This window comes from Sminthopsis crassicaudata, chromosome 2, assembly GCF_048593235.1.
Source record: "Sminthopsis crassicaudata isolate SCR6 chromosome 2, ASM4859323v1, whole genome shotgun sequence".
Taxonomy (NCBI): domain Eukaryota; kingdom Metazoa; phylum Chordata; class Mammalia; order Dasyuromorphia; family Dasyuridae; genus Sminthopsis; species Sminthopsis crassicaudata.
This window is the reverse complement of record NC_133618.1, coordinates 575,045,130-575,071,932: the sequence shown is the minus strand read 5'-3', so window position 1 is coordinate 575,071,932 and position 26,803 is coordinate 575,045,130. Positions and strand designations below refer to the sequence as shown.

At 36.2% G+C, this 26,803-nt stretch overlaps 1 protein-coding gene across 1 annotated transcript in view; it reads right to left on the bottom strand.

The window, feature by feature from the left end:
- FSD2 (fibronectin type III and SPRY domain containing 2) overlaps positions 1–26,803 on the bottom strand; it is a 57,087-nt gene that overhangs the window by 17,310 nt on the left and 12,974 nt on the right. The window contains exons 4-9 of the mRNA XM_074295303.1: positions 20,818–20,840; positions 16,069–16,190; positions 12,168–12,323; positions 7,566–7,700; positions 4,982–5,135; positions 2,425–2,558 (exon numbers count right to left, since the gene is read on the bottom strand). Of these exons, the coding sequence (XP_074151404.1) occupies positions 2,425–2,558; positions 4,982–5,135; positions 7,566–7,700; positions 12,168–12,323; positions 16,069–16,190; positions 20,818–20,840 (724 nt within the window). The remainder of the gene's footprint in view (positions 1–2,424; positions 2,559–4,981; positions 5,136–7,565; positions 7,701–12,167; positions 12,324–16,068; positions 16,191–20,817; positions 20,841–26,803) is intronic.

The window sequence follows — 26,803 nt, the reverse complement described above, 5'->3', positions numbered from 1 at the left end:
TTGGCTCATGACTTAATATAATTACTTTATTTTCAATATCCTACAATATCTCAATTAGGATGCAGATCTAGAGTAAAGAGACATATCCATTCTTTACTTGTCATGACGTGAAATGCATTTTCACATCCCTGATATTTATTTTCTCAAATGCAAATAAAGATAAAAGTTTTTTCCTTATAAAAGTGTTATGTGGATAAAATCAGAAACTGTTTTTCATATGCTATTTTTGGACAGCTTGGTCAGTAGTTAAATGTACTTCGAGGAAATGTTTTGTTTTGTTTTTTTCTCTTGGCTTTTCTTGCTGGTGTGTTTTTTGTGTGTATATATATATATATATATATATATATATATATATATATATATATATATAAAAGGAAAAGTCTGATGAAACTCTAATCCATGTGATTTATATATAAAAGAATAACCCAACAATGAGGATGTTGAGATTTGTCTATTTTAATATGGAAGTTATAATTATAAGCTTAGAATTACATAGTAGTAGAATGTTAGGAGTCAGAAGGAACCTGAGAAATCATCTAGTAGGGTCCGTCATTGACAAATGAGGGAACTGAGGCTTAGAAAAGTAATTTGCCCTAGCTCACGTTTTTTGGACACACAACATATTTCATTGAGGCATGCACTAAGGGAATTTTGTTTTTAAAGATGAATAGTAACTATGTCATAAAACATATCACTTTTACTCATCAAATTAAAGAAACTACAACAATAAGTTTATTTTTTTAGTTAAATAGTAAGTTTTATTTTTAAAATATAAATTTTTCACAGGGTTCATTCTAAATCTTACCCTTACCCTTGCTCTCTAATCCAGAACAATTTTTTTAGCCTCATTTTGTTTTGTTTTGTTTTAAAGGCATTTTTCCAATTAGACTCCGCTCCCTGTTATAAGGAAGAACCAGTGGTAGAGTTGGAACCAGTAAATCCTTTTAAAAGGATTTTTTTTTTTGCCTTTTTTTTCCACATTAACCAGAACCCATGGATAAGGAGGTGATCAGAGGAGTAAAGGAGGAATAAAGGACTAGTTGATTTGTTTTCCGACACTGCTACACCCAGTTGGGATTCCTGGGCACAAGCTTCTTGGGGATACCGAGGAGTTCGGGAAATAAGAATCAGGCTTTGCCAAGAAGTACCAGTGGCGCAGGGGAGGCAGCATGAAAAAATTGGCAAGATTGCCATGAAAGTTGCCCTGACCTAATCACCAGATGCACAAGCCAGAGCTTGACAGAAGCTGGGGAGCAGGAACAGTGGCCTCAACGGCGGGGAGGGGGGGAGATAGGGAGGGAGGGAGGCCTGAAGATGCCAGTCAAGCTTCCCCCCCTCAAGGGTTCAGAGCCAGGACAAGGTCTTTGTGCACATCCATGTTTTCCAGGCCATGCCCAATGACTTGTCAGTGGCAGAGAACAGCCTTTAGGTCTCCTGATTCCTTAGGTCTTTGCACTCTGCCATGTTCCTTCCAAAGTTAGTGTAGGGAATCCTAGTAAGGAATCCTAGTGAATCTTGGCCATGTCTTTGTGTAAATTTATTTGCTGAGAATTTTGAAATGCACTCCTAGCCATCCAATAAATCTCAGGAGGCACTGGGAAAGCTGGGCATCTTCCCGGTGCCTTGATTAATGAATATCCTTAATGGTAGGCCTGTGTTTACCCTGGAAACCTGGCCAGTTTCTGGAGTAAAGGCAGCCCTCCTAAAGGAATAATATTCTCTTAATGGAACTCTTGTGATGGGACATCCCTGTGCCTGAGGGGGCTGTTCTATCTCAAGGGTCATGGATCAAAAATAGGAATATTTGGCTTAGTGCCTTCTTTGTTCTCTGCCTATAAAAACCTCTTAGTGGAAAGAGACTTTGAGAACTCAGTTAGAAGGTTGGTACCACTTGCCTCACACCATTTCCCACTCCAGACTCTGGATAACTGTGATTCAGGTTTTCCCAGATGTTGGAGCTTCCTTGAAGTGAAGATGTATGTTGTCTGTTGTCTGTTTCTTATATGTTTCTTGTGATCACCTTATTTATTAATTGTGCACTACTATTATGCTATGTTTTCTTTTCTCTATATCTTGTTTAAATCAAGGTTCTGAGTAGTAATAAACTTCTATATTTCACCTTTTTATGTCTATGCCTGTTGAATGCATATTCCAAACCTAGATTAATCCTACAGTTGGCAATAGGAGGGGAAGGGAATAGACTTCCTGAAATCATCTTCCTATGACTAACCCACTATGTAGGTGAATAGTCTGAGAACATTATGGATGGAAAGAGTAAGCAGAAAAACAGAGAATAGAATCAGACCCATGCATCCCAGCACTTAAAGATGTCAGGAATAGTGAGATCATCACTGCTTCCTTCAATATTCAATGTATTATTCAAAAGCTTTCCTCCCAATAGCAAAATGTGAATTTAAATTATACCTGTAGTGTGGATAGTAGCAGGCTCACTTCTTTCACTAGGGCCTCCCACATTGATGGCTCTTACATAGACTAGGTAGCTTTCTCCAGGTTGCAGCTGAATTAGAGATTCACAGGTAGGAATTCCTACTATAGACCTAAAAATAAAATGATAAAGCAAAAAATAATAATATGTGATAATAGTAATGTACTTGATAAACATCTCATGTAACATCGGGCCCTCCAATGTTTGCTACTATTGAAGGCCAGGCAGTAGGACATAGTAGGCTTGTGGGCAAGTCACTCAAGATCTCTGAGATTCATTCTCCTTATCTCTGAAATGAGGGTAACACTTGTGGGTAGTACCTACCTCACTTTCAGGGTTGTTAAACGAGTTGACATATGTAGAATGCTTTGCATATCTAAAGGCACCATCTCAATGCTAGCTTATTATCATTATTATTAAATGAGATAATGGATATAAGGCATGTTGCAAATTTTAAAATGTTATATAGCCAGCTAATATCATTATCTATGACAATATGAATTCCCTTGAGAATGAATAAAAACTAACCCAGTTTTCTAGCTACTTGAGACTTGTTTTAACCACTGTTGGTCCAAAAGAAAAACTAATTTTAAATGATTTTGTGCTTAGCACAGTGTCTGTTTCATAGGAGTCACTTAATAAATGCTTATTGACTGACTGAATAGCCAATCAAATGAGTTTGATTTCTAGTCATACCTAAGACTGAATCTCTAGACCAGAGAAGCCTTTAAAAAATAGGTACACCCCCAGGTCTTCCTCATCTGTTCCCCTATTATCACTGATTTGGTTCTATGTACAGGGAACCTGAAGCCCAACTTGAATTCTAAGTGTTCATTCTAGGTCCATTCTAGGTCTTCCTCATTTCATGTCCATTCTATGTTCAATTATTTCTGAAGTTTGTTTACTTAATTTGATCGATTTTTAAAAATCAAGTTGACTAAATATATCTATTGATCTATTTCTGCTTTTTTTTAAAACTTGTACCAAATAGTCTCAATGATTATAGGTTTGTAAAAGAGTTTTAAATCTGGTACTATTAGACTCCATTCTTTTAATTATATTATTATTTGATACATTTTAAGTTTCTAAATATCTCCCTCCCTCCTTCCCCATCCTGCACAAAAGAAAGCCACCATTTAACATACATATATATATATATATATATATATATATATATATATATATATATATATATATATATATACACACACACATATATATATATATATACACACATATATATATATATGTATATTCTATCATTTCATTCCCTGGAGGTAGATAGCATGTTTCTTCATAGGTCCTTTTTAGTTCATCTGAGTATTTGTAATACTCATAATAACTTAAGTCATCCACAATTCTTTGAACAGTATTGCTGTTAACTGTGTACAACTTTCTCTTGGTTCTGTTCATTTCACTCTTAATTTTTTCATGCTAGACTTCATTCTTACTTTTTTATTACTTCCCTAATTTTGTCATTATTTTGTTTAGTTTTTCAAGTAAGTCTTTGAAAGTTTGATTATTATGAAACTAAAGATGTAAAATCCATTTAGGAAATATTGTAATTTTTTATTACATCGATCTGATCCAATTTTGAACAACTGATATTTCTTCTTTGTCTTCTTTTTGTATTCAAACAAGGCTTGAATGTATCTTGCTAAGTAGGCTCCCAAATATTTTTATAGTTAATTTGAAATTATATATTTTCTATGATGAGCAGGCTGATTTCAGAAAAGCCTGGAAAGACTTACATAAACTGATGCTGAGCGAAGTGAGAAGAATAAGAGCATTGTACACAACAACAGCAAGATTATACAATAATTCCCTGTGCTGGACTTGTATCTTCTCAGCAATGAGGTGATTCAAGACAATTCCAATAAACTTGGGATGGAAAATGCCATCCATATCCAGAGAGAGAACTATGGACATTGAATGTGGATCAAAACATAGTATTTTCACCTTTCATTTGTTCGCTTTTTCTTTCTCATGTTTTTTTCCCCTCTTTTGGTCTGATTTTTCTTGTATAAAAAGACAAATATGGAAATATATTTAAAAGGATTACACATCGTTAACCTATATCAGATTGTTTGCTGTCTTAGGGAAGAGAAATAATGCCTCAAGACATAACTGCTCTACTTTCCAATGAAAATGAATAAAATCCTAAGTTATTTGAAAAAAAATGGAATAAAAAAGATTGTTGTATTCATAAGGTTTACATTTAAGATGAATATATATATGTATATGTATGTGTGTGTGTGTGTGTGTGTGTGTGTGTATGTGTGTGTGTGTAAAAGCCTTTGAGTTCTTGCCCTTTCTGATTTTCCCTGTATCTTTCCATTCTGGGAGGGATTTATACTTTTTTCTTTTTTTTTTTTTCCACAACTAAGGAAGACCAAATTAAAGGTATTGTTTGTTTCAAAATCCAATTTTCTTTCTCTAGGCAACTTGTGTTTCACGTGCAATGTGATTGGGGAGCATTGTCCTGTGTGATATAAAAACATTATGGAGCATTCTCTAGCTATAGCATTGACTCACTCTGTAACAACATTCCCTGGTTCTTCATTGTCTACTTTAGACAGTTCAATAGTATAGGAGTCCACAGGATTCATGTTTCCAGATTCCCAGCGCACCAAGGCAGCATGTTCACAGCTTAGGATCTCTTTGCTTTTGATAATGGGAGGCGAAGGAGCTAAGATGCAGGGGGGAAAAAAAAGCAGATGGGAAACCATTTGAGAGGCATGTGATAGGCAGTGGATAGGACATTGAACTTGAGATCAAGTTGACCTGGGTGCAAATCTCACCTCACACTTAACTAGCTGTGTGACTTGGTCACACTTTGTTTTTCTATATCATTTTCACCCCTTTTTTTAATTTGTAAAATGAAGGGTTGGTTCTCTCTCAAAATCTATGATCTTGTGATTCATTTGCTTCTGATCTAATATTTGGCTGCAAATAAGCATAAGCAATCCTCCTTGACCCATTCTTTTCCCCAACATATTTTGCAATAAAATGAATCAAGGAAAATTCTTTAGGAAATCATGAATAATGACAAATTTGGTGTGAAATTGTCTAGGTTTGAATCCTGCCTTCATTTTTTCTGTGTAACTTTAAGCAAATCACTTTCCCTTTCTGGGTGTCAGTCTTTTCATTGATAAAATAGAGATTGTTGGGTCAGAATCCCTTCCAAATTTCAATCAATTGATCTAATACAAAAGAACTAATATCACTAGTATGTCATAAGTTTATGGAGTGTTTGCTTCACAATACTGCATGTAGGTAATACAAATATTATCTCTTTTTTACAAGTGAGAAAATTGAGGAACAAAGAGGTTAAGTGGCTTCCCATGGTGACACAGCTAATAACTACCAGGATTATAATTCTAACTCAGATCTCTTGCCTCTAAGTCCTATGCTTTTAGAGCCAATATTGTATGGACTTTAAGCTGTAAATTCCTGGAAAGAAAATGGGAAAGAAGATAAGAAAAGTTTCCATGATCAAAGAACAAATATTGAAACCAGGGAGGGAGTATCAGACAAATTGTTTTGTATTTAGGAAATATCAAACACTAAGAATTCAAACTAATTCAACAAATATTCAAATGTCTACTATATGAAAAGTGCTGGGCTAGATTTCTGAGACAGACCCTGGGAAAGACAAAAGCAAATCAATTCCTGCTTTAAAATAGCCCACAGTCTACTTGAGGGATATGTCACATATGTAGACAAATAAATACAAAGCAATTTCAGGTGTTGTAGGCAGGGCACTAGGAAAGGCTGTGGCATAAGAGCTGAGTCCTAAATGGAATTATGGATTCCAAGAAATGGAGGTAATTAAAGACAGAGAAGGAAATGTTGTGTAACACAATCAGCAAGGAAGTCAGTTCTGCTGGAATCCATGAATGTATGAGGGGGAGTAATATTTTTGAGAAGATAGATTGGAACCAGATTATGAAGCTTTTTAAATGGTTGACAGAGGATCTAATATTTTATAATTCAGGCAACTAAACCTTCTTGACGATGGCGTGATTGATCAGATCTGTGCTTTACAAATATCAGTTTTATGGGAGATACAAGATAAGATCAATTAGGAATCTTGGCAAAGATATTTGTAGTGGTGGCCATTTCTTTCTCCAGCTCATTTTACAAATGAGAAACTGAAGCAAACAGGATTAGGTGACTTGTCTAGGTTCACACAGTTAATAAATGTCTGAGGCCATATTTGAACTCAGGAAAATGAATTTTCCTGCCTCCAAACTTGGCATTTTATTCATTGTACCACCTAGCTATCCTAGAAGCCATAAAACAGGGAATGGAATAAGAAAGTGTGAAGAATCAAATATGTTTCCAAGGTTGCACACTTGAATAACTGTAATTATGATACTGCTCTCAATAGAAACTGGGAAGTTAGAGGAAAGGGTCATTTTAGGAGGAAAGTATTAAGTGCTGTTTTGGACATGTCATGTTTGAGATGCCTGTTTCCTCAGCTGTACAATGAAGGGCTCTGTTTCTAAATCTATAATTCTAATCTAACATGAACAAACTAAAAGTCCAGAGTTCAATTCAGACATGAATGAGAAGATATTATACTACATTGCAGCTATGATATGAGGTGTGAGGCTGGGATGGGGTTTGATATACTGTGAAAAGAGAGATTCTCTGGGCACAACTGGCTCTTTCCTATCCTGTCCCCACTCTTCCTTATCGCTATATACACTTCTTCTTTCACTCTGAGATTCTCCATTCTCATTCCTGATTTCATTTCAAACCACTCTAAGATCCTTGTTGTTTAGGGACCAAAGTAAATCACACATCTCCATATCTCCATTCCCCCCGTCCCCACCCTTCAAGCATACTACTGTGCTGTGCCTTCATTAAAAAAAAAAAAATTTATATTATATATAAAAAATTATATATATATATATATATATATATTTCTTAGGGAGTAATTATGCTTGGGAAGTCCAAAAGGAAAATACCAATATTTATCTCAAAAACATACAATCTATCCATCTGAATGGCACACCAAACTGCACTGACTCTCCTGCCTGGACAAGATTCTGTGTATCTCTGAATGAATGCAGAGAAGCCTGGCTCCCCAAACATGAGTGAAACACATTACCTGTCACGTACACTGCTCGCTCACTTGGTGGGCTGATGCCAGTGCTATTTGAGGCTGTGACCCAAAATTCATATTGGGTATTAGGCACAAGGTCTGTCACAGAGTAATGTGATTCTTTGACATTCACTGAAAACTCTGAAATGAAAAAAAAAAAAAAAAGAAACATGACCTTCTCTCTTTTATAAAGCATAAAAATTGGCAGAATGTTCATGAATTTTTCATTGTTTTAAATGTTGAAAACAGTCCTCCCCTCCCAGTCCCTTTAAGCACAGCCATCCTTGGATGAAGGAATCTTCTCAGAACAATGAAGTTTTTATAGTTAAATTCAAATCAGCAAACCTTTACTAACACCTACAAAGTACAAGGCACTGTCTCAGGGCAAGGGATACAAAGACAAGAAAGGAAAGGAAGGAAGAAAAGAAAGAAAGATGGAAAGGAAGGATGAAGGAAGGAGGGAAGAAGGGAGAGAGAGGAAGGAAGGAAGGAGGGAAGCAGGAAGGAAGGAAGGAAAGAAAGAGGGAAGGAAGGAAGGAATTGGAAACTGAGTGGGTGCCCATTATTTGGGGAATGGCTGAATAAGTTATGGTATATGAATATAAGGGGATGTTATTGTTTCATAAAAAATAATGAGCAGGATGGTTTTAGAAAATCCTGGAAAGATTTACATGAACTGATGCTCTGGAAAGTGAGCAGAGCCAGAAGAACATTGTTCACAGTAATAGCAAGATAATGTGATGATCAACTATGATAGACTTAGCTCTTCTCAGCAATGTGGTGATCCTAGATAATTCCCATACTTGGGATGGAAAATACCATCCACATCCAGAAAAGAACTATGGAGACAGCATGTGGATCAAAGCACAGTATTTTCACTTTTTTTCTTTTTCTTTTTCATGGTTTGTTCCCCTTTCTGTCCGATTTTTCTTGTACAACATGACAAATATGGAAATATATTTAAAAGGATTGTACATTTATAACATATCAGATTGTTTGCTGTCTTCGGGAGAGGAGAGGTAAGGAAGGGAAGGAGAAAAAATTTAGAACACAAAGTCTTACAAAAATTAATATTGGGGACAGCTAGATCACACAGTGGATAGAGTATCATTCCTGACGTCAGGAGGACTTGAGTTCAAATGTGGCCAAATAGAAATAGGCCAAATCCATCTGTCTCCTTTCAAACAGTTCTTCCTCCCCTAGACAAGATAAGATCTACAATGCCTTTGTAGCATGAGCTCTCAAATCTAGTTATATCTAGAATTTTCAAGGTAGATTTCCAATGACTAATCAAAATATCCAAAACTTTCACTCAATCAACATCAACAAATATTAGTTTAAGCATCTACTATGTAATAATAATAATTAGCATTTATATATCTCCTTAAGATTTGCAATGCATATATTACCTTATATGATCCTTCAGGTACAATGCTAGGTACTGGGGATAGAATGGCAAAAGTTGAAACCATTTCTGACCTTAAAGAGCTTATAGTCTGGAGCACCAGCCCTGAATCCAGGAGAACCTGAGTTCAAATCTGATTTCAAACATTTAACACTTCCTAGCTGTATGACCCTGGGCAAGTCACTTAATCCCAATTGCCTCAGCTAAAAAAAAAAAAAAAAAAAAAAGTTTATAGTCTGTCCATATGAGCTAGTCCCTTCCTTCTTTGACATTCTTCTCCCTTTCTCAAGACTGGAAGACACATATCTTTGGTTTTCTAATTATTTATTATTTCAATTAGCATTGGGTGAGATTTATGTGCTCAAACCTCAGTTTTCTGACATCATGGAATAAATCCCTCTGTTACTTATGTTATTTCTACTTCTGAATAAGCTGTGTATCATTAGAACCAATGTTCCCTCTAATTTTTAAAGTTGTGAGAAGACAATTCTCAGGAGCCAACTATGAGGGCTGAGCATACGGAATAGTTCAATGTCATAATCAAATCATATTCAAACCCAAATTAATCTGACTCATTTAAGGAAAGGAATAATCACAAATGCCTACATGGTAATTAGACATAAATTGTAACAAACATTTCTAGATCTTTTTCCTCTCTTCTTTCTTAGTTCTCCTAATACCATATTTATTTTTAAATGAAATTACATCTTTTAAAAGTTACCTGTCAAATTTTAGATCTCTAACTGCAACAGCAGATTAATACAGTGGGAAGAGATCTCAGCTCTGCTGCTGCTCCCTGGGTGATCCTAAACAAGTTTTTAGTCTCTCTGGGCCTCAATTTCTCCATTTATAAAAGTTTAAGAGTTATACTAGATAATCTCTAAGATTCTCTATGAATGTTTCACTAAAAGCAGGGAAAAACATTATGTTCCTCTCCCCCCAATTTAGAGAAGTACAATTAGATTTGGTTAATTTTCCTCAGGTAAGACCATCAGGCATTTTATGGTTTGAGGAGACCCTTTTTCAAAAGATATTAGAATTACATTTACAGGTTGTTGGATTTAAGATTTGTGACTGGTGAAAGTGCTCTATTTCTAGAAGTGCTTAACCAAGAAATTTTCCTAGGGCAATAAAATTTAGGAGAGTTAATAATATTTCTCTCTTTTTCACTTTCAACAACTGAGCTTATCACTTAGTAAGTCCAAATAATTAAATAGGAAGTTAAATAGCAATTCCAAAGACAAAGGAAGAACAGCAACATTTATTTATTTTTTCTTTTTTTTTTGCTGGGGCAATTGGGGTTAAGTGACTTGCCCAGAGTCACACAACTAGGAAGTGTTAAGTGTCTGAGGCTAGATTTGAACTCAGGTCCACAGCTAGGAAGTGTTAAGTGTCTGAGGCCAGATTTGAATTCCCATCCTCCTGACTTCAGGGCTAGTGCTTTCACCACCGCACCAACTAGTTGCTCCTATGGCAACATTTCTTAGTCAATGGCTTTGTCTACTCTTCTGCAGCCTGTGTTCAGAGCTACTCAATGTCAGTAATTAGATGACATGGTGAAATTAAATGTCATCTTCCTGATTATGTTTTGGGTTGGGGGCCCTCAAAGCATTTTGACATAATTTTTATGTTGATACATATTTACAAATTAGAATGAAAAATAGCAATATAAAAAGGCACTGGACCACTACAGCTGACATCATTCCATCTTTTTCACTTACTAACTGTATGACTAATTTAGCAAGTAATCATGAATGGTCTTGTGACATTTATCGTCATATTAAATAGGCTTTTAAATCATGGGTTATTCAACGTTTCATGTATTTATAGCTTATTTCTTCAACCAAAGGATAGGGAAAATGGCTTGTCTTTATTTGTGTGCTCAAGAGTGGGGGCTCTTAACTTATTTTGTGTCATATACCTTTTTGGCAGAATGGTAAAACCGTAGATTCCTTCTCAAAATAATGTTTTTAAATGTATAAAATATATAAAATTACAAAGAAAGATGATTGTATCAAGTTAGGAAGACGAGTTCTACTTCAGTCTCGGACATTTACTACATTTAATGTGAACCTGGGCAAGTCACTTAATTCCATTTGCCTCAGTTTTCTCATGTGTAAAATGAGCTAGAGAATGAAATGCAAACTATTCTAGTATCTTTGCCATGAAAACCTCAAAATTAGATCACAAAGAGTCCGAAATAATTGAAAATAACTAAACAACAACAACAACAACAACATTAATTTAAAATCTGATGTTTTGTCCTGTGACTTTTTTTTCTTTATAATGTTAGTCTACCCGTTCTCCCTTTCCTTATTAGGATATCAGCAGCTGAGAGAAAGTAGAGATAGAATTACTTGCTTTGAAAAATTAGTTTTTAAATGGCTTCTTGGATGTGGAGAGGTACTTACTGCCTATTTCAAATAATGCCAAATTGCTTCTCTAGCCTTTGAGAACAGGGTAATTCTCAGATAACAATAATAACTAGTTCTTTTTTTTTTAATAGTTTTTATTTACCAGATATATGCATGGGTAATTTTACAACATTGACAATTGCCAAACCTTTTGTTCTAATTTTTCCCCTCCTTCCCCCCCCTCCCCATGGCAGGTTGACCAATACATGTTAAATATAAATAACTAGTTCTTTATATTTGGTCCTCCTCACATTGGCCTTGGAGATTTAGGTGCTAAGATCTACATTTTATAGATGAAGAAACTGAGACAAGCAGAAGTGGCTTGCTCAGGGTGACATTTAGTAAGTCTGAGGCAAGATTTGAATTCAAATCTTAATGACTCAAAGACTCTACCACCTAGCTGCTTCTGTATCACCTAACTTCTTTTATTTAATATAAATTAAAAGGACTTATCAAATGCCTATTATATATCAAACACCATATTAGGCATATTAAATAAAAAGACAAAAAAAAAAAAAAAAAAAAAAAGATCCCTATCCTCAAGGAGCTCATATTATATTAGAGTGAAACAAGTACACAGATAAGTAAATAAAAAATAAGGGGCAAACAACAATAGCAAATTTGGAAGCAAAGTTTCTTAACTATGTCTCTTAGGATCACAGACTTCACAAGCCTGCTCCAATTCCTCCACTCCAGTCCCATATCCTTCAATTCATCCTCTGCATGATCACTAGATTTAACTTGGCAAATATTGCCTGCTCTATACAAATGCTTCTTGTGAAACCATACCTTTTTGCTCCTCACTTGGTGCACCGTCACTGACAGGTTTATAAGACAGCTGGTAACTTTCTACAGTGTCATCAGAGAACAGACTCCAGCACACTTTAACTGATGTTCCAGTAGCTGAGTTAGGTGTTTGTGTATTGATCACTGGAGCACAAGGAGCTATATATATATATAGTGAAGAAAGAAAGAAAAAAAAAAATAAACTACAAAGGCATTAGAGATTTATTTCAAACTGTGCTTGCTTGATGCATTCATAGAAATTTAGTATTTTCTAGTCCAATTCATAATGATCTTTCTCCATTCTATTTTTCTTTCCAATAATCAAGAGCAATCATCTAGACTACAGCTTCTCCTTCCCTGAAAAGTCTTGAAGAAAGGAAAATTCTTATTTTCCAACTCTCCTTTTTGTAGAATACGTTATATTCTACACATAGAATATGTTCAATCCTTCTTATCTTGATTGGTAAATCTCCCATTGCCAATTAATCTTTTGTGACTACGGCTGGAATCAGTCCCCCAAAACTTCATTACTAATAAATACATAGATAACAGTTTTCATGAGAGTTCAGTCTTCTTCCCTAGATATTCCCATAAAGAGATAGGAGATGTTGTACTTTCCATAGTTAGGTTGAGTGGTGGCCACTTTCTCATTCAATGGTCAACATCCCTAATAACCTAAGCAACTTTCAAATAGACCCTCCCACCACATTCCTTTCCTCCAACTATAGACAAATTAATGCCTTTCTAGGTATTGGACTCTTTAGAAAATAAGAGCTTAATAAATCACATAATAAATTACATAAATCAGCTGTGGAAAGATACACTATGATTAATTTCCAATAAGTCCTCTTAAGAATGTGAGGAAAAAATTGGAAATCAGCTCATCAGTATCAGAGAAGTCCCTGATGCTACAAGATAAAACTCAAGGTTAATGCTTAAAGTAGCGGCAATAGTTAGAGAAAAGTTGTTCTGGCTCTGCTGACCATATAGACACTCTCCTGCTATCCTGTACAACACACCCTTACCACCTCTTAACCTCTCCACCCAGAAAGCATTATATAAGGGATTCAACTTTAGCCAAGAAGTTTTGACTATTTACTTTATGCAGGCTTGTGTGAGTCTATTCATTTAAGTCCAACTTTTGTGTCTTTACTTCCTGCTAGGGTCCTACATTCTTTGTAGCCCCATTGTCAGCTGTTATGAATTGGAGCTATTGATATTCTCAACCTAGAAAGCTGAGAGCCAGAGAGAGCCTGTCTACCTGATCATCACCCCACCCAGGGGTGTTTACCTCATCTGGAATGTGGAGGGCAGGGACAAAAGCCCAGGACAAAAATGAGACAGAAAAAAAGGAATTATAATCTTGCTATAACTGGTGAATTGATAAGGAATGGGATATATCATTCAGGAAGATTGCCTTTGTATGGGGGGGGGCAGGAAGAGAAAGCTTGGAGACCTTTTGGTTTGAGTTGTAAACCACCTCAAGGAGCAGAAATGAGCCTATGTTCAGGAAAGAAGTTAGACACCAGGGAGTGGGATAGAACAAGTGATTGGGGGAGGCAGCTAGATAATACAGTGGATAGAAAGTCAGGAGGACCTGAGTTCAAATCCAGTCTCAGATACTTAAGACTTTCTAGCTATGTGACCCTAGGCAAGTCATTTAACCTTAACTGCCTCAGCAAAAAAAAAAAAAAAAAAAAAAAAAAAAAAAAAGAACAAGTGATTGGGTGGATTGACTCTCAAGACATTACGTTTTATGGGGCAGAGAAGAAAAGGAGTGTGAAGAGGTGAGATCTGGGTATCCCTTTATAGATTTGAGTTCCCAAAACTGGAACCCGAGAAGCTATTCATTTCTTTTCAGATAGTGTGCCTAGACTTTAAATAGCTACCAGTAAGTGTATGGCAATGCCTGACTTTTATGTTCATGACCTAATGTTTTGTTTCCATTCTATTGTTTTTTTTTTTCCTATTAAAGATTTAAAAGTATAAAAATGTACTTATTAGCTAAACATTAATTTGTACTCAGCATAACATGTTTAAAAGATTGTTGTGGTTTTGAGCAAGATTTTAAAATACAAATGTTTAATTATAATTTATGATCTTTCTTATTAATCTTCAGCTATGATGAATTACTGCTTAATCTTCTAATGGCTTTCCTTCTTCCTCAAGCAGAAGACAGCCTTTAAACTCATCCTGACCCTTTTCTTCACACAGAAAATACTTTTAGAACACTTGGATAGTTCCGGCTCTGGATTATAAACTTTAGCCTTTATAGGGGATTTCAAGCACTTTTGAGCACTCTAGAAAATTAGGCCTTTAGATTGAGATACACCTGAGAGAAAAGGCATAAATTACTTTCTTTGTATACTCCATGTTCACTCCCTTCTTTCTCTGACTTCTCTGCCTTCTTTGAATGGGTACCAAAATTAGAAAGTGAGAAAACTCATACTGTGGTATAATGCAGATCTCTATAAAATCCAAAGATGGTCATTTTCCATTCAGAAATATCACTCTGTAATTGATTTATAAATTATTTCCTCCATTCTTCCTTTTATTTGTTTTGTATTTCCATAAAGCTGACCTCCTTGGTAATCCTAAGGCAGTCTTCCAGTGGCCTGTCCCCTTCTCTTTAAAATAAATAACTGAATAAATAAATAAACAAATAAATAAATAGCATGAGATCACAATCTTAAAGGGATCTTTTTTATGCACATAGTTTAAAGCACATTTGAAGAAGGCAGAAGAAACATTTTAAACAAAAAGGTTTATTTCTATAACCTATCAGCATAAAATAGGAATTAGAGCCCAATGCTGATATGCTGGCTGTGGGATCATTGAAAATGTTTGGAAAAGAAGTTTGATTTCTTGATCTTAATCTACCACCAAGATCTCACTTCTAACTTCGTAATCAAGTACTTTGGCACATTTTTGGCTAGATCTTGGGTGGGAGGTACAGGTTTTTGTTTGTTTTGGGTTTTTAATTAAAAGGGAAAGAAGAGGGAAGGTTTAGAGAATAAAATTCAATTTGCAAGATTTGCAAGATCCTAAATTTGGACTGTTTTGGTAGGCCTTCATCACCTTAACATTTTGAAAAGAGCTTTCCCCAAGTCTTCAAAGAGATATGAATCATCTTGTAAGTCTGAAAGTATATACAAATGAGTCATTGTTATAACTATTATCTTTCTGCAGCATTAGACTTTGGTTTCTTAGAGGAATCCAAATAAAAGATCATTTCCTGGTGTTCCTGGCCAATGATTCATTTCCTTTTCATGAAATACTGCTAAGCCTGGAGTTGTAACCTAAAGAGAACATTTTGGATTTTTAATAATATGTCGTTTAGACTAATTAGTCTCATCATTTTATAGCTACAATGTAATTGTCCACAGGATTTTATAATGAACAACTTTTCAAATGGAAAAAACAGAAGCGAGTCATCTTTTCCTGCAATAATTTTATAAATAAGTACAAAGCTTTTACTGATTTACTTGTTTGGCCAGTACTACAAGTACTACAGTATTACAAGTACAGTGAAAGAAATAAAAGCAACAATACTTGCCTGGAACAAACTAGATGAATTGGTAGCTATTTACAAACTCAGCTGTGAACTCAAAATGACATCTTAATCTTGCCTGGTGACAAATCTAAGGCCTTAAAATCCTCCAAGGGCACAGTTACCATGGGCACTTTTACCTACTAACAAGTAATATCCTGGATTCTATCTCTTAAGAGTTTCTAGAGGAGGAAAAATTAAAAAAACAAAACAAAACAAATGTGTATTTCTAAAATGTGATGTTGAATCTTTTTTTAGGCAATAAGGAACATTAGCTTGTCACAATAGACATTTCCCAAGTATCAAGTATCCAAACTGAAATTCTCTCTAAGCTTGTTATGTATTAAAAACTACCTGGAATGGCATTAATAGAATCCATCAGCTGCTCAATGTCAGAGAAATCGATGGTTTGGTCTTCAAAATCTGGATGTGCAGAAAGTTCTACATCTGTTTTGGTTTTCAGGAATTCTCCGAGTCTGCACATTTAAAAGACCATGTTAACAATGCATAGAATGGTGCCATTGGGATATTGCTCACACTGTTCTGCCCCTGCTAATGGATGAAGGGGGTGGGGGGCTCTTTGTTCTGTTATTCTATGCAGAAAGTGCATTTTTATTTCTTAGTATTAGGTTTCTGTTGGTTTCATAAAAAATGTGAATAGGAATTCTGGAAATCTGCCTAGTTTTGATCATCTGTTTTAAATATGCTCAGTGCTGGAATCAGGAATAAGAAACTCCTGCATGAAAGCTATGGTTAGTGTGCAAGAAAGGATACTTTAAAACTGCATATATTTTAAGGTCAGAAAATTCTGCTCTGTAATTTGGAACTATGCCCAAAGGGCTATCAAACGGCATACCCTTTGACCCAGCAGTGTTTCTACTGGGCCTATATCCCAAAGAGATCTTAAAGGAGGGAAAAGGGACCCACGTGTGCAAAAATGTTTCTGGCAGTCCTTTTTGTAGTGGCAACAAACTGGAAACTGAGTGGTTGCCCATCAGCTGGAGAATGGATGAATAAATTATGGTATATGAATGTTATGGAATATTATTGTTCTATAAGAAATGACCAGCAGGATGATTTCTGAGAGGCCTGGAGAGACTTACATGAACTGATGCTGAGTGAAATGAGCAGAACCAGGAGATCATTATACAAAGCAACAGCAATATTATTCGAAGAACAATTCCAATGGATGTGGCTCTTGTCAACAATGAGGTGATTCAGACCAATTCTAATGGTCTTGTGATGAAGAAAGCAATATACACTCAGAGAGAGGACTGTGGGAACTAAGTGTGGGCCACAACCTAGCATTTTCACTCTTTTTATTTGATCAAAGTAGACATTTAAGAAAGGAACCTCTTCAGTGACCATCCAAGAGTGCAGAATCTCTTGTCATAATTTGAGTACAAAACTAGCAAAATAGAAAACTAGCATGGGAGATACAGAGAGGCAGATTTAGGGAATATTTCTGCATAGGAGGAATTTTCTTACAACAGAATCACTCAATAATTGAATGGGTTGGCTGAGAATGTGGTAAACTTTCCATAACTAAAAATATTCATGCAATAGTTGAAAATTCGTCTATCAGGGACATAGTAAAAATTGATTCCTACATTATCTAGATAGCAGGAGTTAGATGACCTGAAGATCATTTCCAACTCTTAAGAGCATACAATTCTATAACTCATAGATTTTTATGGCAAAAGCTGTTTTTGGAATCTGATGAGAGGGAGCCCAATGCATGTTTTAGAAATTATGTAGATACTTCTCTTTGCTTTTCCCACCCAGTTTGGGCTTATGAAATTATCCCTAATTAGATTGTTGGTGCAAGGGGAAGAAGGCAAAACTCAAAACGTAGAATCATAGGTTTAGACCTGGAAGAGATCTCTTAGATCACCTTGCTCAATCCTCTCATTTTACAGATATATAAACTAAGATCCAGAGAGAAGTGACTTGCCCAAAGTGACACTTTGGTAACAAGTAACAAATCCAGGATTCTAATCAAAGTCCTCTGACTCTTCTCCCACTCCAAATATTTTCACTATTTAATTAACTATTTAGATTTCATTTATGTAGCAACAGGAGCAGCAGTGGTAGTAGTAGTAGTAGTAGTAAATCATAGAATGGTGGAGCCAGAAGGATCATCAAGTGGAACCCCTTTTCCAGATGAGGAAATTAAAATCAAGTGAGTGACTCATGGTCTGACAGATGGTTCAAAGCAGGCTGGGACAATCCTAAAATCGACATTAAAATTACAGGAGCCTTATATCATCTAGTCTACAGGAGAAGAAATTAGGCCATGTAAGTAAAATGTAATTTAATTTAGGTTTTGCTTCTTACAGAGAAATGTGAAATCCAGAATACAAATACTCTTCAATACTATATTATGTCTAATTATGGAGAAAAGGCAGGGCGGGGGGGAAGGGGGGAACCATGGTGAAAAAAGAAAGAAGCAGAAAGACTAACTACCATCTTGAATGCTGTCCATGGTCCCCAAGGGTTTTAGGGAGTAGTAATAGAATGCATACTATAGTTGGGTATAGGTAGGATCTTTTTTCTCTCCCATCCCATCCTCCCTTACTGGTAACCACCAGCAGTCATATCAGGTACCATTCCACCCTAGTCTTGCAGAGCCATTATAAGCCAATGAAGATAAGCTTAGAGGGTTGTATATTTATCAACACGAAGTTTGTAAAGGTTTTCTCAGTCTTGCTGAATGCTATTGTGGCAAAGACATTCTGTGAAGAGAATAGCACATCCAAGAAAGTTTAGTTCTGGTATTTCTGGTGTCAATAGAGCAAACAATCTTGTGGGGAAACAGAGAAATTCACATACAGAAAGGATAAAAAGAAGGAGAAAGAGAAATAGAGACACAGACACATAGAAGTGTGTGTGTGTGTGTGTGTGTGTGTGTGTGTGTGTGTGTATGCACGCGCATATATGCACACATCCAAAAATCTGAAAGGGTTTAATTCTAAAATCAATATATCAACAAAGATACAGACTTACAGGGGCAGTGTTTTTTTCTTTTTCTTTTTTTTTTTTTTTTTTTTGCACTGTTAATATCCTCAGCTTAGTATGGTATTTTGAAATTTTATTTCACAAATACCAGTTAAATTCTAAAGCAGTTGATTTTTGCAAGGTAGTAACTTTTATTTTTTCTTTAAGCTAACTTACACCTACAAAATTTTTTAAATATTGTTTTGATTTTTCATTGATGTTCAAGTAGTTAAGTTACTAGTAGCATACATAAGGTATTCAATCCAATTTAAGTGTTTATGTGTCTACTATGTGCAGGGCATTATGCTAAAATCTAGGGACATAAAGACAAATGAAACAGTCCTTTTATTAATAGAAATATAAAATATGATGCCCCAAACAGGAGAAATAATTGTCCTATTGTGCTCTTTTCTGATCAGATTATATTCAACAAAGCAGCAAAAATTAATTATACATGATATATGCTAGGCACTGGGTGGCTGGTAATTGGAGCTGATGATAGGGATAGAACCTCTGAGTGCAATGATAGGGAAGCCTTGAGGAAAAAACTCACTCTATCTAATCAGATTGATATCTTCTCCATAACCCATGGTCTTAGAGGGTGGCCCAGAGCCTTGAGAAATTAAATAACTGCCCTGGGTCACATAGTCACACTCCTGTGTGGGAGGCAGTACTTGAATCTAGGTCTTTCTAACTCTGAAACCAGTTCTCTTATCTATTATGTCATCCTACCTCTTAGGTACTAAAGATACCAAAAAAAAAAAGAATAACCCTAAGAGTGTTCCTGGCCTCAAAGTACTTACATTGTATTGCAAGATGAAGGATGGTAGTGTTAAAGAATAGCATGAATATAACTGAGATTAGAAGTTTATTTAAAGAGGGAGAGAATATAAATAATTTGAGGTGATCAGGGAAGGCTTCCTGGAGAAGGTGGCATCCAAGATATAGGACATATATCTCTACTATTACTACTAATGCTACTACTACAACACACACACACACACACACACACACACACATTTCTTAAAATATGTAAAACTATTTCCAAACCCTTTAGATATTAACTTTTCATATCTCTAAGGAATTGGCCTTAATAAGGTCAGTTATGTCAATTTTTCTAGATTTATTAATCAACAAATATTAAGCATCATCTGCTGTGTGTCAGGCATTGTGCTAAGTACTGGGACTACAAAAAAAGCAAAATAAATCTCTGCCTTCAAAAATTTCATCTAATGAAATACTACATTATTTTACTCTGCTTTACCTTACAACTGGTTTGATGTAATGCAAAAACAAACATGAAAATAACACCATATATACAAGAGATAAAGTGGATGTAAGGTAATCTCTCAAATAGGAAGCCACTAGGAGGCCTTTTGCAGAAGGTAGGATTGGAGCAAAGTTGAGCTGAAAATGAAGGAAACTATGGACTAAGAGATGGAGATAAAGAAGGAGAAGTACAGAGATGAGAGGTGAGATGTTGTATGTAAGGAATAAAGTAGGCAAGTGTAACTGATCCATGGACTGAAAAGAGAGGGGGAAAGTCTAAAAGACTGGAAAAGGAGGAAGGGGCTGCTAAAAGGTTTGTCAGAGGAAGTTATATTTGACCTTGGAGGTAACAAGGAGACATTGGAATTTATTGTATGTGATGCAGTCAGAACTAGCCTTTAGAAGAATACATTGGCAGTTGGGTGAAGGATAGATTGAAGTGGGAGGAACTCAAAGTAGGGACATCAATTAGAAGGCTATTGTAGTAGACCAAGTGAGAGTGATGAGGGTAGTACTTATGGGTGAAAAAACTATAGAATGATAGGAAAGATTAAGAAGTAGAAAGTCTCTGCCTTTTTATCTTGAGTAATTGGTTACCTACATTATCTCTCTGGACCTCATTTTCTTCATCTAGAAAGTGAGGGGATTTGATTCATCTTTGGCTATAAAATATTATTATTCTAAAGCCATTTAGGTTTCATTCCATAAAGTTTTCACACCCTTGAAGAATATTATGGCAAATCAACTAATTGGAATTAAATGTGCTTGGACATGCAGCAGGGTGGGAAAAGGGGGGGGGGGAGAAAATGTGATGTGTACCAAAATAAAAATATTTACCTTTCAGCCATAGTTACTGCATCCTAGAAAGAAAAGAAAAGAGTGGAGATGGGATTTAAATGAAAATGATCAGTATTCCATATCAGTAGGAATTCAGTGTTTAAATAAAGAAAAAAAGAGCTATACAATATCAGGTTTAATTTAATCAAATTTTATTCTATTTGAAGTAATCTTGGCAAAAATCAACTGATGTCAAAATTAAGTAGAAAGCTAGTATTACTACATTACTTTACCTTACCTTGCCTTACTTCTGATTTGATGTAAGCAACCTCCTCCTACACCTGACTAAGAGATAAGAAAAGTGGGTTTCACTCCTTTGACTTCTAGGGAAAATTATTTCTCGACCCTCTTGTTTCTTCCTGCATGTACTAGTCTCATCCTGGTTTCTAGGGATATGCTGTGGAATAAATCCTTCCACTACAAAAATTTTTGGGTGGCTCATGTGCAAGACCTAGTCTCTGTCCAAATGCACTGAAATTAGAGGGCGCCGATTACATCTCCATTCCTCTAGCAGCATGAAACACCCTGATTTAGTCAGGCTTAAGGAAGTAAGACTGGGTTTGTGATTGCAGGTGATACAGATAACTCTCAGGTGAGGAAACTCCTACCAATAAGGGGCAGCCCTTTCTTTGCTATTTATAGTCTTAGAAAGTTTGTAAGAACCCTGACAGATTTAGTGATTTGTCCAGATCATATATTAGAGTCAGATCTTAATCTCAGGTGTTTCTGAGTGAGAATCTCACTTTTTATCCACTACACAACAATGCCTCTCAGCACCTAAAAATAATATTAACTAATAGAAGGTTTTTTCTTTATTTTGTAATTGGGGAAGAAGGAATAGGCATATTTCTAATTAAAAATATAATTTTAATTTTATAAATTTTATGAAAATTATTCATTAAAAATAGGAAGCTCTTGGGTGGTTCCTTCTTCCTGATGTCCATAACACAGGTAAACTCCTTCTTAATTCAAACCTATCCAGTGCCCCCAGAAGCAGCCTCTTCATAGTGTCCCAAGGCACTTTGCCTTTCCCTGCCCCCAGTCTCTTCTCAACTGAGATAGTCCTCAAAATTGGTATGAAAGTTGTCTTTCCTGTTGCTTCCCCAGTCATGTACTTGGAAACCTTGCCCCACGTTCCAAAATGGAACAATGCATCTCTTTGGAGAAAGAAATATTCGATTAAATTTAATAAATGTTTAATAGTGCCAACTAGGGGCAAGGTACTATGATGAACAAAACATTTTCCATATCCCCCTAAAACCAAAACTGGCAAAAGTAGATTAAACTTATTTGAGGACATAAGCAGCTAGTCATTACTCTAGCAAAGTGACAGCCCAGTTCAGGCAAGGCTAAATTTAAGCAATTTTGGTTTTTCTAATTTGAGCTAAGGAAAAGGAAAAACGGGTCTGTTAATGCACTCCTTTCAGGTGCCATGAAAACTGCAAACCACTTGTAACAACAGGCTATAATTTGGTGATTAATTATATTAATAGCAAAGTTTTACCGAAATTGAAGTAACTTGCAAGCAGCTTTGGAAGGCTTAGATAGAATGAGCAATAATAATTAATAAATAGCCTACTATTTCTGCCTGGTATATAGTTAATCTATGCTTGAAGTATCATTTGGGGTTACATAGAGAATTAAAGATTTAGAGCTGAAAAGAACATTAGAGTCCATTAACTCCTATTGCCTCATTTTATAGATGAAGAAACTGAGGCAAAAAGGAGATGAAGTGATTTATCAGGGTTATACAACTAATACATTTCCAAGATAGAAATTGAATCTGTACTTCCTGACTCCACATCCATCATTCTCTCCATCCTGCCTCTTAGAAATAGAATTTCATTGATGATGTTGAGTAGAGATTCTAAGAGACTTTAACTGCATTTTTCCCTATTGAAAATTTAAATAAAGGATTTGCTTTATATCTGTACTCATCCCCAGGTTGTCCAAGTTTCATTTTCATACTTATCAGAAGCCTCAGTAGCAAAGTATGTCATGTCCACTAGTCTTATTTTTTTTTTAAATTAAACACAGTGTAATTGGCTTGTGTTTACAATGATACTTTACCCTATTATCAAAAAAAAAAAAAAAAACACCTTTATTGAAAAACACAGATGAGTCCAGGAGAAAACACAATTGGAACAAAGACACATTCCTTGAAAGAAAATAAACCACCTAGGACAAATTGGGGGAGCTTTCTGAAATCTGGAAGCAATTAAAACATTAAGCTTCTCTTTCTCCTGGAATGAGGCATTAGGGAGTATTTTTAGTTAGTGTGTTAATTTTTTTGTTTTTTTCTTCTTTTAGTAGAAAGCTTAACACCATGAAATGAGTGGAGTGCTCAAAGCTAGTCCCTGCTCTGCAATGAAAAGAACTGTCTGCTCCAGCTACTTTGGAGATTACTGCAATTATACTTCTCAGGTTGTATCAGCTGCTAAAAACAATTTGGGCCGTTCACATCTGCTTCTTTACACCCAGGGAGAGCTGCAAAGGGGAACAACTGCAGAGCTAGCTGAGCTAAACCAAGGAGAACATAGGGATTAATCTTGAGAGAAGAAAGGAAAAGGAAGAAGCATGATGTCAAATGGTAAGAGGTCTAGAAAAGCCCCAAGGTGGCTTGATACAATTAAAGTAGGAGGATGTTGGCATGTAAAGTTTCCCCCTCCCTATTCGAATCCAGAGCCGCTGCTGTGCTGAGCGGAAAAGCACCTACGCACAGGGGTCACGAGGCAGTTCAGATCAAAAGGACCAAATGCTGTGTTTGAAAATACCTATTATTTCCCCCAAAGGGGCACCTGCCAAAGAAAATGGTGCCTCTGGAAAGGGAAGGCTAATGGGATCATTAATTGGTCACTAGGGGGTTTCCTTAGGTATGTTTCAGGATATTTCTGAACATTCTACTATTTAGCTGAATTGTCAAGAAAAATGAACAAAACAATGCTTGATATGATTCCTGTCCTCAGGTGAAAAATAAAATCTCAGCCATGGATAATAGGTGATATAATTACAAAGTGGAAAAAAAGATTTCCCGGGTAGCAAAGCTTTACTTCTCAATTAGAGTTTTACTAATCTATAAATATGCACTTCAGATTCTTCAAAGCCATATTACCCCTCATCAACCTGGCGCTTTCCTTGTCACAAGGAAGAAACCACACCAGGAACCTGTGAGCTACTTGGCTAGATAGATCACAGTGCTTTCCTGGCTCTTAACTCTGAAGCAATAGCTTTTTTTTAAATGACATAGCGGATCCAGCATCTCCTGGAGTCTTGGAAATTCAAGTCCCATGACCAGACTCTCGCTTGCCATCTTTGTATCTCTGGGGAATGCCTCAGACTCGATTTTCTCATATGTTAAATGGGGTAAACAATATCTATAGCACTTATCTGACTGGGCTGCTGTGAAGATCCAATGAAATAATATATATAAAACATTTCCCATATGCATATATATCAGAGTAACAAGACATAAAATCAATAACCAAAGAAGCATTCTTGAAGAAGAACTGCAAAGAATATTAGACAGGATCTCAGAGGCCTGGCTATCCCACTAACCATCCATGAGATTCTAGATAACTCATTCACAGTCTCTGAAGCTAGCCTGTAAGATAATAGATAGCTCTAAATGGATCCCCTTGATCTCTTACTTTCTATTTTTATTTGAATTATCTAACTTACTTACAGCTTTCAATCGGACTATCCCATAATTTGTTCCAGGGGGATAGTAGGTAAACATGATGGCACAGAAACAGTCCTTATTTGACTCAATCATCTCACTTCAAGTTCTAGTAATACTAGGGAAGGTCCGATCATTTATTCCAAGGGTATCAGTCTTTTATGACCTTGCTAGCTGTCAGCTTCCTATAGGGTCTGAAGTATGTGTACTAAAAATAATTCTTGGGCTGTGCACTATATTAATCCCCCCAAATGACTGAGGTAATGCACTAGGGAAGCCCCATCCAGAGCCAAAGATTTTCACTGATAAACCAGGGAGTGCATGCTTTACTGATGCAGGGATCAAGAGAATGGAGAAGTGACTCAGGGAGGTCAACATTTCCTGTCCGTGTACTCTTGAACTGGACTCACTGGTGGTATCCAACCTTTTCCCTGACCATGTCTATGGCTTCTGGAGCGCCTGTCACAACTATAGCTTCTCTTTCCTTGAGCAGGTTCAAAAGCATAAATGGATTACATGACCTTGTAGGTACATGGCCCTGCACTGTTTTATGATTTGTAAATTATTTCCACATTTTATTTTCTTATATCTTTTTCTTATTATTTTTTTCTGAGGTAAGTAAGCTAAGTATGGGACCTATGCTCTCACTGATATCAGGAAATTCTGAATGAGGAACCTCCTTTATCTGTTAAATGCAGATCAGCATCTCCTCTGCAGTTTATAGACATAGAGCAAGGGCTCTTACCCTGGGGAATGAAGACTGATTCATGGGAAGATTTCAGAAGGGGTGGGGAGTATCCATCAGTTTATGTGAGAGGGAAACTAAATATTTCTTGTAACCTCTAACTGAAACTCAGCACTTCTTTCTATTATGAATTAAAAAAAATATTCTGAGAAGAGGTTCACAGGATTACCAGATTTCTAAAGGATTTTTGTCTCTCTGTCTCTCACACACATACACCCTCTCCCTGTCTGTCTCTGTCTCTATCACTTTGTATGTATCTCTCTCTGTCTCTTTATGTGTCTCTCTGTCTTTCTGTCTCTGTTTCTCTGTCTCTGTCTCTCTGTGTCTCTCTGTCTTTGTGTGTGTGTGTCTCTCTCTCTCTACACACACACACACACACACACTTAAGTGCCAAGAACTGCCTTAGAATTCCTTAGAATACTGAGGACTACAATGATTTGCCCATATGCCATAGCCAGTATGTGCCAGAGGTAAAGCTTGAGCCCAGATCAGCCCAGATCGCCATTTGCTGTACCATGTTGTGAGGCAGGTAGTTGCAAAAAAACCTTTTTCTCCAGATGTAGTCAGTGCTCTTCCCTCAAGGAATGGGCAAACCTGGTAGGCAGTGGGAGGGATGGGTACTGGAGTTCTTGCATGGCAAACTGCTCTTTGCCTCAGCATAACGGCAGGGCTGGACCAGAAAATCACCAAATCCCCTTTCAGCTCTAAACATATCATTAAACTCCTTGGAGGCAGGCTCAAATGTGGAGATTCTGGGACCTTCTCAGGAAGTCTACGAGGTTGAGACTACTTTCTTAGTAATACTGAGATATTTTAATGGTAAACATTGGGTAGATACATAATCTACTTAATAAAAGCTCTTTTGGGTCTTAAGTATGAAGACCAAGAATTTTGACAACTAGCAGCTAAAATTGCAAAGCAGATAATATAGATATGATGGAAAGGAATACATATTATTCCTTTCAACCATACTCATTCCTAACATCATATTGTTAGACTGGAGCCAGCCAAGTAATGAGATCAACTGAGAATTATTTTACAACTGCATGCTTACCAAAGCTTGCATTACCCTAAGGACAAAGTAAGAATGTGGAGGGCAAGGCTAGGTCATTCATCCTAAAAGCCAGTGCAAGGATGAAGAGGAATAATCCTGAGTCTGATCTGAGGGAAAAATAAGGAGGCTCGGATTGGCTACACCCTAAAGTCCAGTCCTGAATATTAAATGGCAAGACAGATGCAGTGTCATCAGTATTTCTGAAGACAAGAAATCTATCAACACTGAAAGGATGCTGCAGTAGCAACAACAACAACAACAACAACAGGAATTTAGAAAACAGAATACTCTAGAGCCCCTAGACTACAGTTGTAGCAATGAGAAAAAAATCCATTGCAGTAGTTATTCTGATAGCTGCCAGGGGATTTTTAAAGAGTTGACAGCTCACACCTACCTGTGTAGTCCTCTACTCTCTGGCCAAGTTTTTGGTGTTTAAAAGATTTATCTGTAGTAGAGGGATAGAATATGAGGGCCACAATACTTTCACTTAAGGCTCAAACTAGAATAAAAT